At 37.9% G+C, this 14494-nt stretch overlaps 2 protein-coding genes across 4 annotated transcripts in view; one reads left to right on the top strand and one right to left on the bottom strand.

Annotated features, from left to right (window-relative positions):
• The window catches only part of rap1ab (RAP1A, member of RAS oncogene family b), a 28888-nt gene extending 17964 nt beyond the window's left edge, over positions 1 to 10924 (bottom strand). Inside the window, exon 1 of the mRNA XM_055185225.2 lies at positions 10727 to 10924. The gene's annotated coding sequence lies outside the window, so the exon portion shown is untranslated. The remainder of the gene's footprint in view (positions 1 to 10726) is intronic.
• Positions 10925 to 11681: 757 nt separating this feature from the next.
• pank4 (pantothenate kinase 4 (inactive)) overlaps positions 11682 to 14494 on the top strand; it is a 29593-nt gene continuing 26780 nt past the window's right edge. For 2 of the 3 annotated variants that reach the window (XR_008638890.2, XM_055185220.2), the window contains exons 1-2: positions 11696 to 11854; positions 12273 to 12355. Coding sequence is in view for 2 of the 3 variants with exons in the window: in XM_055185220.2 (XP_055041195.1) it covers positions 11737 to 11854; positions 12273 to 12355 (201 nt within the window). In the remaining variant the exon portion in view is untranslated. Of the gene's footprint in view, positions 11855 to 12272; positions 12356 to 14494 lie in introns of all 3 variants that reach the window. The other variant, XM_055185221.2, reaches the window with a different exon arrangement.

Raw genomic sequence — 14494 nt, 5'->3', positions numbered from 1 at the left:
AAACAAGCAAATTTCCGCATGTAGTCATCAACACCAACTCTCGTTTTTCTAGGACATTCACCCACAAAGAAAAAACAAAACGCGTCTATCTTTCTTTCAAGCATGACATCATTACTTATTTCATTCCAAGGGCTTGTCTTTCCATGTAAGGATGGAGAGGAGAGGCTGTTTCTTGACACAGCAGAAGCGCAGCTGAAACTTCCCCAAACTACTTTTAAAGGCAGACTGAATGGTCTGGAGAACAAAATCATTACTCTGATTAAAGTCTATTGAAGTTGTAAGCTAATAATTTGGCTATGACTGCATGTGAAAGGTCCAGAGAGAAGCTAAAGTCAATGGAGGGTGGGTATGCTGGACAACTCCTGCAACACTCTGGCCAGCTCAAATATTGGACAGAAAGATGGCTTGTTTAAAGGGAAACTTCACCCATTTGCATTAAGCTTTGTATCGTTAGAACCCCAGTCATGTTTTTGGATGGTTGTGCATCATTCCCTCAGTTTCCCCTGAGACGGAAGAAATACTGATTTCAGTGAGGCACTTCCTTCTTTCAATGATGTAAAAATCGTAATTTTGCGTCATTGAAAGAAGGAAATCCTGTATCTTTGTCGAGTGTGAAAGACTACAGACTCCTCATTTTTCCAAGGTGGGGGCTATGGGTGGGACCCACTCACGCTACAGACCTATAACAGATCAGTGGGTGGGACTTACGAAAATATACGAACACAGAAAAAAACGATCAGCCGCCATCTTTATGCTAAGCTAAGCTAAACAGACGTTGTGGAGCGAGCCAGACTTCATGTTACAATAACAGCGGAAGTTAATCAATATTATATGGAAGAGGGTGATTTTGCAAGTGTGTTGCTCTAATCTGCTGTTCATTGCACCTTTATGAGCCACAATACAGCAAAGAGCTGAGGCAGATGGAGGAACAGAAGCCCGAGGAGTAGGCCGGAGCCTGGGCTTCGCCTGAGTAGAGGAGCCCGGGGAAGACACCGCAACCCTCAGCCTCTGCTGCGTAGAGAAGCTTGGACTGACTACTGCCTGTACTCTCGCTGTGTTCTTGCTTTATAACATTTCTGCATCAGATAAGGATATGGACGTTTGTTTGTTTAGCACAGATTGACACTTTTTCGCAACTTTGAGTGACCAAGAGAGAACAGCCGTTTCTCAATCAGAAGGCTGCAGCCTCCAGAGGTCGCAAGACTGTCTTATTTCATAACATTAACAATTATAAAGTTGACTATTATTCTTTGTTAAATAATAATCATATTGTTGTAATATGCTTATGACTTGCAAATGTCTGAAAATAATAAACCAGGCTTGATGACATACAGCCTGCATATGCGACCTCCGGAGGCTGCAGCCTTCGGATTGAGAAACGGCCGTTCTCTCTTGGTCACTCAAAGCTGCGAAAAAGTGCCAATCTGCGCCACCAGTACACCATCAGAACGAGTTTTCAGCCCGGCTGGAAACATTAGAACCCTAAAAAGGTTTCTCACTTGTTGTTTCACGAATGGAAGTGCTCCAATAAACACACAGATATGCGGCGATCCCCTGGGTGCTCCGGGGCTCGGCTCGAGCAGCCACCGAAATGGCCAATCACATGCGCACAGTTGCTTCACATTTACTTCACATGTCGCGTGTAAAACCACATGGAAAACGTGACCGCGCCACTTTCCTCCTCTTCAAAGTGCAAGGGCGTTTCAGAGCATCATTCGTTGCCAAGTAACCTAAGCATTGCTTGATGCTGTGACCCACCGGCGGAGAAAGAATTTGGCGCCTATGAACACGCAGGTTGGTTAAAAACTGTATATCTGATCCTTGTTTACATTTTAATATTTTAAAATATATGTATGCATTATGTTTAAGACCTATGTGCATCAATGTGTACATGCACATATACACATGCACGTATACCCCCACCCAGTAGGGTTGGGCGATATAGCCACAATATTATCTCAGTTATGGGTAAGTTATTGTCACTAATATTTTACACAATTACTCAGTAACTTTGAAAACATGCATTTATTTAACCTTTTTATTAAGTGTTGCAATAGGCTACATGTGTCAAAGCAGTGGTGACTTCGAAGCTACCTCGGACCAGCATCACTCAATTTATATTTTTATCGCAAAATAATTGTTTGACCTTTATTATCTTGTTTTTGTAATTGTTTGATTCAAAAAATTTTTTTCTTTTTTTTATTTTCAACATTACAATATTCAAGGGTCAATGACTTTGATAATGATCCATCCATGCAGAACAATGCAAGGTTGCCTTGTCTAAAGGCCAATTCACACTGATCCAACAAATGCCAACAGATGCGTCTGTTGGCAGTTGTTGGATCCAAATAAATGAGACTTTTGAATGTTGGGGTTGGTTGGAGTTGAACCAGTGTGAATTGGCCTTAATACTTCATAAGTAGAGAGGGCAAGAGACCAGCGCAAGAGACAAGCGTTGTTCCAGCAAACTGCTACTCAGCAATACTTTGTGTTTGTTAACAGATGTGATTATTCCAATTTGTCCTGTGTTATTTCAAAGAATAGTACAGCAGCAAATGCATGAAGAATAAATGCCTCATCTGCATAGAGAAGCAGGCCCGCAGTCAGCAGAGACCTGTAGTCTGGGGCCACAAGTGTGAGTATAAACAAGGCCTTATAGACATGATTACTCAGAGTAAAAAATAAACTCCTTGTCCGTTTGGGGAGATGTGGTGCGGAGACAGATCCAAGTATAAAGAAGACTTTCACTGTCTTGTTTGCCGCACTCGGATGGCTGGTCTGCAACATGTATTCTCAGCATTACTTGCAACTTCCCGTTATCGTTTTATCACCCAGCCCTAGTTTAACACAAAACATATAATGAAAATCGGACTGGGTCCCCACACTGTTAACCCAGAAATTGTCTTTACTCAAACAATCAAGGAAAAATCATTTATATTTTCTGTTTTGAAGCCAAAGCTTAAATTGATTTGTTGATTTAACTGTTAACCTTACAAAATCTATTAAACTAAAACATTCAAGTAAAATGAACTTAAAATTATTAGTTCATGTTGTGAGGAATACCCATAATTCTTTGCTCTTGAATATTGTGATTATTTTCTGCTTTTTCACAAATTAAAAACTGATAAGAACTTTCTCTATTCAAATATGTGTTAATAAAATGTCATATAGGTTCAAGCTCTTATATTATTGATGTTGTTTTGTTGTAAATGATAATTTTGTGAAGTCACCGTTCAGGTGATCAGTGTTTCCGTACATGAACCCTGTTCAAAACATTTTATTGTATTTCTCTCCACTGTACTTACAATGTATGTTAAAACACATTTTTTGTGTGATTCTGTGGAGAATCACGTTTATTCAATGATTGACTTAAAGTCAGTCATTGATTTTTGTTATAATACCATTTATAACATCAAAAGTAATATAAAGTGATAAAAACTAAAGTTATATGCAACGGGTTTCCTCACACATTTCTAGTAATGTCATCTAATCTGGGTTAAGAGTGCAGGAATATTGGAAGAAATTAAAACATTAAGTACATTAAACTTAAAATTAATTGCTATTTCAACCAGGCAAAATCAACTTTTTTAGGGCAACGAGTTTCCATAAATTTTTTAAGTTCAATAAACCTGTATGGGCTTACAGTGCAGTGCTTCTATCAACCTAGAAAATGTGAAAAAGAACAACCCAGTAACTTAGTTTTGATAAACCATTCTCTGCAAGCACGTGAAAAAATAGGTAATTCAAATTTGGCTCTCCTTGTGATGTCAGAAAGGGATCTTATTACAATAATACCGCCCCTTAATCTGCACAATCTAAACTTTTCAGCAACATATAAATGTTGATGTATAAATGTAAAGTAAAAACAGAATGGCAAAGCTTTAATATGATTTTTTTATTGATATTAAATTCATGAATAAAATTGTGTGTTGTTTAATTAGCATGTTTTTGTGTTTTGCGTTGATACCGAAACTGGTACTGAGAACCATGAATTTTTACTGATATTGGTACTGACTACTAAAATTTTTAGTAGGTTCATCAATTCATTTATAATAAATGTTTTATAATGAATGAAGCTCCGCTAGGACCTGCATGACTGTTACATGCACCATATTAAATTGCATGGCATCCTATTTTCATTGCATCGGACCGCACTGCATCGTAAAGGGGTGAATCTGATAGCATCAGCAGCTGCTCATATGTATCTTATCATAGGCTATGCATCGAAATGTGTATTGCATTGGACTCAGTTAGAGATGCACACTCCTTATTGCTAGTACCGAACCACACCGAAAACCGTGACCATAAACCCAGTGTTTCCCCTACAATTATATAAGGGGGGCGCCCCGCGCCAGAGAACAATTTGTTATTTTATTAAACAAACTAAACAGCCCTCAAGTAATATGTTATTTATCTTATTTCCACGATGGCATGTCTTTTCTGTCTGTGTTTGCGCATTTACAATTATCCAATTGAGTGCGCACATTTATATTTTACTGTTCGGCTTAATTTACTGCGCACGCTCTCTCTCGTGTTGTGTGCAGCGCGCGCCTCTCTCTCTCCCATAACTGAAAAGGTATACTTTCTTTTTTGCGTAAACATCAACAGTCACGGATGTTACTGACAGAGAAGACGACTGATCGAGTTTATCATGACTTTCCCACACACACATGCGCGCATAATCTCTCCCTCTCTTACATGCTATATATGCCCGCGCCACGCACGTGTTTTGTCGTAACTGTGTAACAACACATTGTATGCTGTCATATTTCTGAATTTGCGAATGACGCGAATAGGGCGGCGCAATTGCCGCGAAAACACGCACTTTTCCCTTTAGAAACGTCTACGCGCAAGTTGAAAATATGCAGCTCAAGCGAAAAAAAACTCAGAGCAGCTTCTAGAACGCGCACGCAGGATCATTTGACATTGAGGTGTGTGTGTGTGTGTGTGTGTGTGAGTGAAAGAGAGAGAGAAAGAGAGAGGTAAGAATGGTGCCCACGTTGAGAAAACTTAATAGAAGACTAAAGTATGTATGTCACTCATCTAATTACAGTATGTTAACTGGATAACACTGGATATAACTCATGATGTATTTTGATTACACAAATCAAACCTATAGTGATTGTTTTACTAGCTGCTGACCAGCATAGGGAATCTCTATGGCTAATTTCTAAGACATGTTGATGATACAGTACTGTGTGTTGTACATTTTCTTGTTAATTAAGTCTTTTGGGGTAGCCATATGCCTAGAATTATTCAAGGAGCTTGATTCTTTTAACTTCCTTCAAAGTTTGATCAATTGGGCATAATGACATGTGCAACAAATATATATACGGTTTTAAACTCATACACCGTGTGCAGAATTATTAGGCAAGTTGTATTTTTGAGGATTACTTTTGTTATTGTACAACTACAGTGCTCTTGGTCAATTCAAAATGTTAACAAACAATCAAACCTGAACATTTAAGTAGTAAAAGTGAAATTTTGGCTTTCTTAAGAGAATATTTTTATGTACACCATTATTAGGCAATTATTAGTGTGCAGAATTATTAGGCAACTAAATGAAAAACAAAGATTTTACCATCTCACTTGTTTTTTTTCACCTGTTAAAGTGAAAATAAACAAACTCTACATTTACAAATAAACATTTAATAAAAAAATAAAAAATATATAAACTCAGTGACCAAAATAGCCACCCTTCTTTTCGATAACAGTCACAAGCCTTCCATTCACGGATTCAGATAGTTTCTTGATCTGGTTAGAATCAACATTTTGTGCAGACGCAACCACAGCCTCCCAGACACTGTTCAGAGAGGTGTACGGTTTACCTTCACTGTAAATGTCCTGCTTAAGAAGGGATCAAAAGTTCTCAATGGTGTTAAAGTCAGGTGAAGAAGGGGGCCATGTCATTAGTTTTTCATCTTTAATGCCTTTACTGGCCAGCCACTAAGTGGAGTACTTTGATGCATGTGATGAAGCGTTGTCTTGCAAAATAATCAGTCTTCTTGAAAGATGCAAACTTTTTCCTGTACCACTGCTTGAAGAAAGTGAATGTGTCCATAAACGGCAGATAGAGAATGTCTAAAGTTTGGGATCATTACATTATCATTACATTCAGAATCTGAACAGAAAACATCCACTACTGTTTCACCAAGCGTCGATGAAACAAGGTAACGTAGCTTCCGCTGATTTTAATACCATACTGTATTTGTAGCGAAGTCGTTATGCGGTTTGACTAGATATGATGTTTAGCTTTGATGTTTTTAAGTAGTAAACGTATTCACGTTCAATTGCAGGAGAGTATAGCTTAAAAAAGAACCCCTTCACACAGGCATGCACTTTACAGGTGTGTGTACCAAAAAACGCCACCACAGTGCAATCATATATGGGCAACATGTAATCTGACATATTTTGTTCAATAATAATACGCTCTGTCTTATTGGAGTTTAGCATAAGGAAGTTATTCTCTCTCACGCGAGTCAGACCGATCGCGCAATGCATCACATATGCTTAAACTTTTATGTAGCCACGCAACAATAATATCAGCTGCATGTATTCACGGATTCTTAACCTAAAATGCACCGCAATGCAAGTGATGCAAACCAAATGGAGCGTTCTATTGAAAATGAATGTATGTATGTATTTCTGCCACACCAAAATGCAATGAAGCAACTGAACGTCTGACTGGGGTGTCACTCTTCCTCACGCACAGCACGCGTGCACACACAAACACAAACACAGGTGCAAGCGAGCGCACACACAGGTTGTTACCATAGCAAATGGGCTCACCCCAGAAATGATATTTTGTTAGTAGCCTAATGGTAAATGCTGCAGGTGTAGAAATGTACATAAACCAGATATTTACTTTGATGTCCGGGCTAGATTACAGCATGAAAACTGCATATTAATAAATTAAAGTGCTTAATTGTTGGCACTGGCACTTATAAACACTGGGTAAAAATTTAAATAAATAGGCTTATGTTTTGGAGCCAAATACCTCTGGGGTTTTTTAGAAATAAAAGCCAAATGCTTGAACATTTTACAGCCACGTCATTTTCGTTATGCATTATTCAGGGCTCAAAATTAACTTTTTTATTTGGTAGCACTGGTGCTCCCAACTTTAAAGAGTTAGGAGCACCAGCAAAAATGTAGGCGCATCCATCCAAAAATTTAAAAGCACCACAACTACAATGTAAAATGTTAATAGATTTATTTTATTAAAAATAAAACACCACCACCGTGTGCTTTACACATCCTATGGCCAGCATTTAAAAGTTAAGTTGGTCTTCTATTTTATTTTATTTTATGCTGCATAAATTCCTAAATTAATACCCAACTGCTGTTAAAATAGTATAGCAGCAATACTAATTTAACAATTACAGGTAACATGATTAAGATTACATAGAAAATCTAGCAAACACGTAAAACACTGATTAATTGTGACATTACAAAAGATACCCTAATATAGAAGGCTAATATATATGTTGGTATTGATAACTGCATTACCAGGATGCTTTTACTACTAAATAGGCAATGTTTTAAAAAATACAACAAAAACATACCATCAGCATTGTCGTATTCCACAGCAACATGGACCACAAGGATGTTTGTCGAATGTCCATTTACCAGCGCATGCGCACAGCCGCAAATACACCATCAAACACACTTTGACAGACAGGTCGGTGTCTCCATCAATAATAAACACATTTGTCATGACACGTCTTGTGTTTTTGGCACTTTCGCCATGTTTAAGCAAGGTACGTCTGGCGCTTAAAATGTTTTGATTCCGCCATTAACGCCGTTTTACAGGATTTACAGTAAACACAGTAAGTTACATTTTCATAGCGGAGACACTCGAAATCTTTAAGCCACTCTCTCTGAAAGGTTTAACGTCAACTCGTATTTTCCGGTGGTGGAGTTACATTTCCGCGCTTCACGGCAACAAGGAATGACTGACGCTTATATTAGCCAATCTGCGGTCTTCATTAAACGCAAGAACTTAATGGTGAAATTTGATTGGTTATGTATCGTTGGAGAGAACACTGAACCTGGGACAGCGCCAGCACGCAGGATCACAATCAACTCGCCTCACAACAAAATGGGCAGTCGCACAAATGCTCCCAAATATATTTTAAGGTCGCACAGATTAAATTTCGGTCGCATATGCGACCAAAATGGTCGCAATTTCGAGCCCTGATTATTTGTTTTGGTTGTTTAAAAACACACACAAAGTTTTTATCCGATTACTCGATTAATCGACCGATTCAGTCCTAGATTAATCGATTACAAAAAGAATCGATAGCTGCAAACCTATCCGGAAGTGCTTGCGCAACATTACGGACAGTGTGTAAACATTATTGATCACTTATCGAACTATCGTTATCGATTTATCTGTAAAATTTAGATCGGTAAATTATCGTTTTCGAATTATCGCTCAGCACTACAATTTGGATAAATTCGTCTGCTAAATCCCTAAATGTAAATGTGATTAAATAAGCTCAAGTAGCACTGTATATAAAGTTCTGTAGTATAATCTACTGTAGTATGCGTGTAATGTACTATAATATACACAAAGAATATCGGCAGACATATCATTATCTGACTTTTTTACTCCCTAATAATATCTGTATCTGTCAAAAAACAGACTCTAATATGGTCAGACTCAAATATGTCCAATGCGGTCTAATTTGCCCTTAAAAACAAAGATGTCTAACATTGTGTTTGTGCTGTTGCACTCACACACACAGAGTTTAGAAACCTTCTTCAGAACAGCGAATAGCAAGAAGTCTAACAACACTTTGTAAAAACTTGGCTTTCCATCAGTCACCAGTACTGCCCTGCTGCTTTCATTATTGTTCATCCACTCAGTTACAGTTTTAAACAGTTTCATGCTCCTAAACATTGTTACTCATGCAGGAAACAGACTGACTGTACCACAAACGTCTTTAACTGTCCATCCTCATCAACAATTTCTGCATAGACCATCTTAAGGTACACTTTCATTGATATGAGTGAATGAACAAAAATCACTCTGATTGTAGCCATCAAGAACCCAGTCAACAACGAGACGCCAACAAAAACTAAATTCAGAGTCCAGAATCATCAAGTCAGTCTCCAATGGGAATGGGGCAATGGCTTTTCGAATTCAGCATTCTAATATTATCTCCAACTGCGCCACAGGCTTAAACCAAACCCTAAATAAAAACTCATCAAGTATGGGGGCAACTGGAGTGAAGCTACAATACTGTCTGTGACCACTGTATGCAGTCAACTATCAAATGGATTGGTCTTCAACAGACTATGTAAAATCACATCCTTGGAAGTGGGCAAAAAAGTCGTCTGAATGACAAACTCTTAACACTTAAAAGGCAATCACCCGCAATCTATTGCTGTCTCCCGAGAATGCCTTTTCAAGTTAACTCACAATACTGACGAGTCAGGATGAGAAACAGCTAAACTTGCAGTTCTTCAACCTAACCAGCAGCATCATTTCTAGAAATGTGGTCAGACTTCCGTTTCTAAAGATGAAGAAATGAATGTTCATTATCAGCCACCTGCCTGGAGACATGGAGATGTAATGCAATCAGATGAGAAACGTTACAGCAACGCTTGTGATTATGATTAAAAGAACTATTGTCATGCATTAAAACTTAAATTATGACACATCATCGAAGACTAATGAGAAGTGAAAGATCAGTAGCATGGGAGAAAAGCTCACGTGTTAGACCAGAGTGGATTCAAGGGTCTGCTAACTAAACAGATGTTCTTGATAATAATGTTACTAGTAAATAGAAGAGAAAACACTAACAGGGAGATTGGAAAAGACAAGGTCTTATCTGCCATAAAACACATTTCTTTCTCACCCCTTTTCTAATTCACTTTAAACCAACTTACTTGTATTAAAACCACAAATACAAAGAACATCTGGCCTACTTTAAACAAGATGTAAGACTGATTCAAAAACTACAAATAAAGTTTTAACAGGTGCAACCAACAAGCAGCAAACAAAGCATAAAACCCACAGAAATAATAAACAGGAAGCCTCACCCAGACATCATTTCAAAGTAAGATTAGCAAAGGGAACCGAAAACTGCTTTGCTAAACATCGATGTCGAAAAAAAACCCAGTGTGTCTAATCAGCAAAACCCAATTGATCTGTACTAGTGTAAATGACACTTGACTTCGGTTTAGGCTAGACTAGATCAATACCAACTATGATAATAAAGATCAACTGAACATTACGGTTTCATCTCTGCTAAACTTTCTCATTTGTTATCTGAACTATTCTACAACTTAACGTTAAATACGGTCTGTCCGGTAAACTGTATTTAGTCTTGATGTTTACTCCAAATTGAACCAATTGACATAAACAGTAAACGGTACAGTCGTAATTTTGACTTCTTTATAAACGTTACCGAACATAAATCAGTAGTTTTTAGGGAGTTTGTTATGATGAATATTGGTTTATTCTGATTGCTGCTTTCGCTGTGATCAGTCAGATCAGTGCTGCTAATAAGCTAAAACTGTTGAAGCCAACCAAACTACTTAAAATAACTTTGTATTAACTTAAAGACATTAGTCACGATTAGCACATTTGTGTGGATACAAGTAAATAAAATTCAACTTAACCCAAAATAAACTTATTGAAATCCATCTTTATGTATTTCTGAGGTAAATTAGCGGTCCTAAACAGCCCACGTTAGCGCGCGCTCGTTTAGCCACCTACCTTTACACACCCGCCCGATAATAAAAGACAAACTCGAGCGTCAACAGCTGAAGTCACCCTCAATCCTCTTTCTCCTTAGAGGACTGGATCATTACCCGAAACAGCACCTACGGCTTACACAAAAAAGGCGGAAAGACACTGCCGTGCTGCTGCCCTCACTGCGACCTCCCGAGCCGCTCACGTGACACGCCTGTCACTCACTCAGCGCGAGATAGCGCCGCTATTTCATGACAGCTTCCGGTGGAACCATAATGGGTAAATATTAGACAGAACACAGCACTGGGTAAAAATTGACCCAAAGATTTTGACATTATTTTCTGTGCAGGATTCAAGAAATTCTCTGTGCATGTTATGAAATAATGCAAGTAGCCGGATGTGGCATGCTTGTGTACATGTGAATGAGAAATGTCCAGGGTAGAAATTCAACTACACTTGAATAATCTTCTTGATATAAGCAAAATTATGCTGCAAGATTTTTTTTAAACTGCAATTAAGTTCCGTCTTATATGCATGTTACTCTGCAACTTTTTCAAATTCCCAGTTTATTCCCATAAATTTCCGTTAATTCACATATATTTCCGTTCATTCCCATACATTATCATATAAGTTTAATATTGTTGATTTTTATTCACACCTTTAAACATCTATGGCATTGCAAATTATATCAAAACACATGTATTTAATACACTTTAATGTAATGAAAAGTTACATAGTTTTACAAACTATCTAGTTAGGCAATTAATTCCATATAAATGCAGTTTGGTACATTTGTGGCTACGCGGTATCTACGTTTAATGTCCGAACAATATTGTGGCTGGTTTTATTTCAGTCACTTTCTCGTTCTTTCCGTGAGCAACATTTTAGTTTTAGGCTTGACAACGGATACAAATCTGTTTTAATACTAATTTTAATGTAAAATGTTTCTCATGACTTTTACTTTGAAGTTTTGCCATAGCCACATGCTTCCTTTCACGTCGAGTTTCAGCTTGCGGTTACTTCATCGCAGTAAGATGGCGCTGTCTGGAGGGGCGGACAGAGGATCTCACAGCATGGATAAGAGCATAACACTCCCCCCGGATGAAATCTTCCGTAATTTGGAAAACGCCAAGAGGTTCGCTATAGATATAGGTACCATCACTCGTAAACTTGCACTCTTGTTAACTGTGTGCATCGCAGCCAGTCACTTGTGGAGTTTACACGCCTCGGAGTTTTTTTGGGGCAGGGCTGTACGCGAAACTGTTAGCGCGTGCTGCTAATTTGACAGTTCATTCAATAGGCACATGAAATAGCAACATAAACACTGATGCATTCATTGATGCTTGTTGATGTTTATTTGTCAAATGTATTTCTCTGCAAAATCAGCCATGTTTGTAGTTGTTGTTTTAACGTGTTGTTGAGGTTTTGGAAGGTTTACAGATTAATAATAATACTAGTGCAGTGTAAGATAAAGTTAAATGTAACCTATTGATTGCCATGCATACTTGGTAGATTATTTGGTTATTAAATGTAAAGCTAGAAAAAAATGACCTGTCTTACCATCTGACAGGTGGCTCTTTGACAAAACTGGCCTATTACTCCACTGTTCAGCACAAAGTTGCCAAAGTCAGGTCGTTTGATCACTCAAACAAGGTAAGAGTTTCTTATTTGAGCAGGTGTACACATGTGAGCAAAATAATGCTTGTCTTTCAGTAACTACTGCATAACCTCCAATTATACATTTCTGACATTATAGATAAATGCATTATAATATGTAAGATTTTTGTAATAATATCCAAAAAACTACTGGTACAGTGTTATATATTTTTTTCCACAAGTGTACTTGCATTATCCCTGATGTTTTTTAATATCTTTATCACGCAGTTGTCATTGTTGTTGTTTAGCGACCTCTATTGGCAAAAATTACATATTGTGCCTTTAAAGGGCCCATATTATGCAAAATACACTTTTACAAGTTGTTGGACGTTAATGTGTGTCGGCAGTGTGTGAACACAACAACCCTACAATGAAAAAGTTTACACACTCTTATTAATCTCCATGAAACCAGAGCAGTCTCTTTAGACATGATGTTTTGATTCTCTTGTTAAGGTGACATCACAAAAACAAATCTCCGCCCATGGCCACTGACTGACTGGTTAACTTGACCCAAAAGCAGTAGCGTAGCCAGAAAAGAGACTAGGTGTGCATCTGAAAATCTGGGTGTGCCACATTTACTGATGTCTATGGAAGGGAAGCAGAAAAAACAAATCTGTTTTAAATGTAATTTGCCGACGTGTTTTATGCATATATCAGACACACATAGCGGAACTATAAAGTCTAACGATATCCAACTTTATTCTTTTCCCAGTTCAACAGCCACTTATAGCTCGTTATAGTTGTGCGCAGGTCCTACGGCGTAGCCGCGACGGCGTAGGTTCCGCGACGGTTTTCATTTATACTCTTGCGTCGCCGTCCGCGTTGACGTGCAAACACACGCGCAGACCGCTGGTAGGCAGTAACCACAGTAGCAGTGCGAGCATCAATGAAGAAGAAGCTTAGCAAGTTAACCCAAAAATGAAGAAGAAACAGCAACTTGTTGTGTGTGATTTGAAATGACCAGCGATGATGGAAGTAAATAAACAGCGACTTTGGTGCAGTTTGAGTTAAATCACTCCTCAACTTGGCTCATCTTTGTTTTCACCGTCGCAAACGGAAATACCTATGACGCAGTTTTTTCACCTGACGGGAGGGGTTCTGGTGGACCAATCACAGTGCTTGCGGTCTGCGTAGAACTGACGCGCTGTAAAAAATTTGCGAGGTGCACGTCAGGCTACGCAGAACTACGCACGACTATAAATCGGGTTTTACTGTCATGTATTTTGGGAGAAACTGGGCAATTCAGGTGCTGTAAATCCGGTTGACAGGACTCTCTGAACTGCAGTGCTCACTGCTCATCTCGTTATAAATCAAAATAATTTATCAAGGTTTTTAAATGAAGAATCCGAATATCAGATAGTTGACATGGTAAGCAAGGTAGTGAATATTTTTAATAAAAAATGAAAAACAAAATAAAACGAATAGGGTACATCTGTTAGTTATTCTGGCTGCGGTGTGTCACGTGACAATCATGACGTGTCGCCATGGAATATTTCGCGAATATTTTAACTTACGCGTGAAATGGATTTTTAAAAAATATATATATTCTAAGGAAACAACAATAGCCCAGGTTTAGTAAACATTTTTGAGACTATAAAAAATTATCCATTTTGGCACCGGCACACTCTGGCCTGAGACTTATATTACATCTTGTTAAAAAGGTGCTTAATGTTGGCCCTTTATATTACAAAAAAACGTATTGCAACAAAAATTGTTGTTGAAAATATTTTATTTTAATATGATACGTAAGGAATAATTGACTACAGGCCGTTGAATAATAAAAAAAATAATGCACATCCAAAGTGGTAATGCGGCACGACGAGAAGCTGAGCGTTATTTTCAAATAATTCAAAGGACCGGAGTCAATTATTCCGCTTATACCACGGTTACCACAAACATTGCTCTGGTGCCTATTTTTAAGACATTTGACAACTTAGTTGTACGGTTTACTGAAAAATAATCAACACCCATTGAACGTTTCTCAAGCAATTAGAATAAAGCATTTAACAGACCCGTGGTATAAAGTGTTATATTTGTTATAAGATAAATGCAACTACATGATTGTTTTTGCATTAAACTAATTATATAATAAGATCTTTGTCTGGTCATCTCACTAGCTGATGTAGTATTATAATT

The sequence above is a fragment of the Misgurnus anguillicaudatus genome, chromosome 14 (assembly GCF_027580225.2).
Source record: "Misgurnus anguillicaudatus chromosome 14, ASM2758022v2, whole genome shotgun sequence".
Lineage (NCBI taxonomy): Eukaryota > Metazoa > Chordata > Actinopteri > Cypriniformes > Cobitidae > Misgurnus > Misgurnus anguillicaudatus.
Note: the sequence above shows the minus strand (reverse complement) of the source record. Positions and strands in the feature narration are given on the sequence as shown.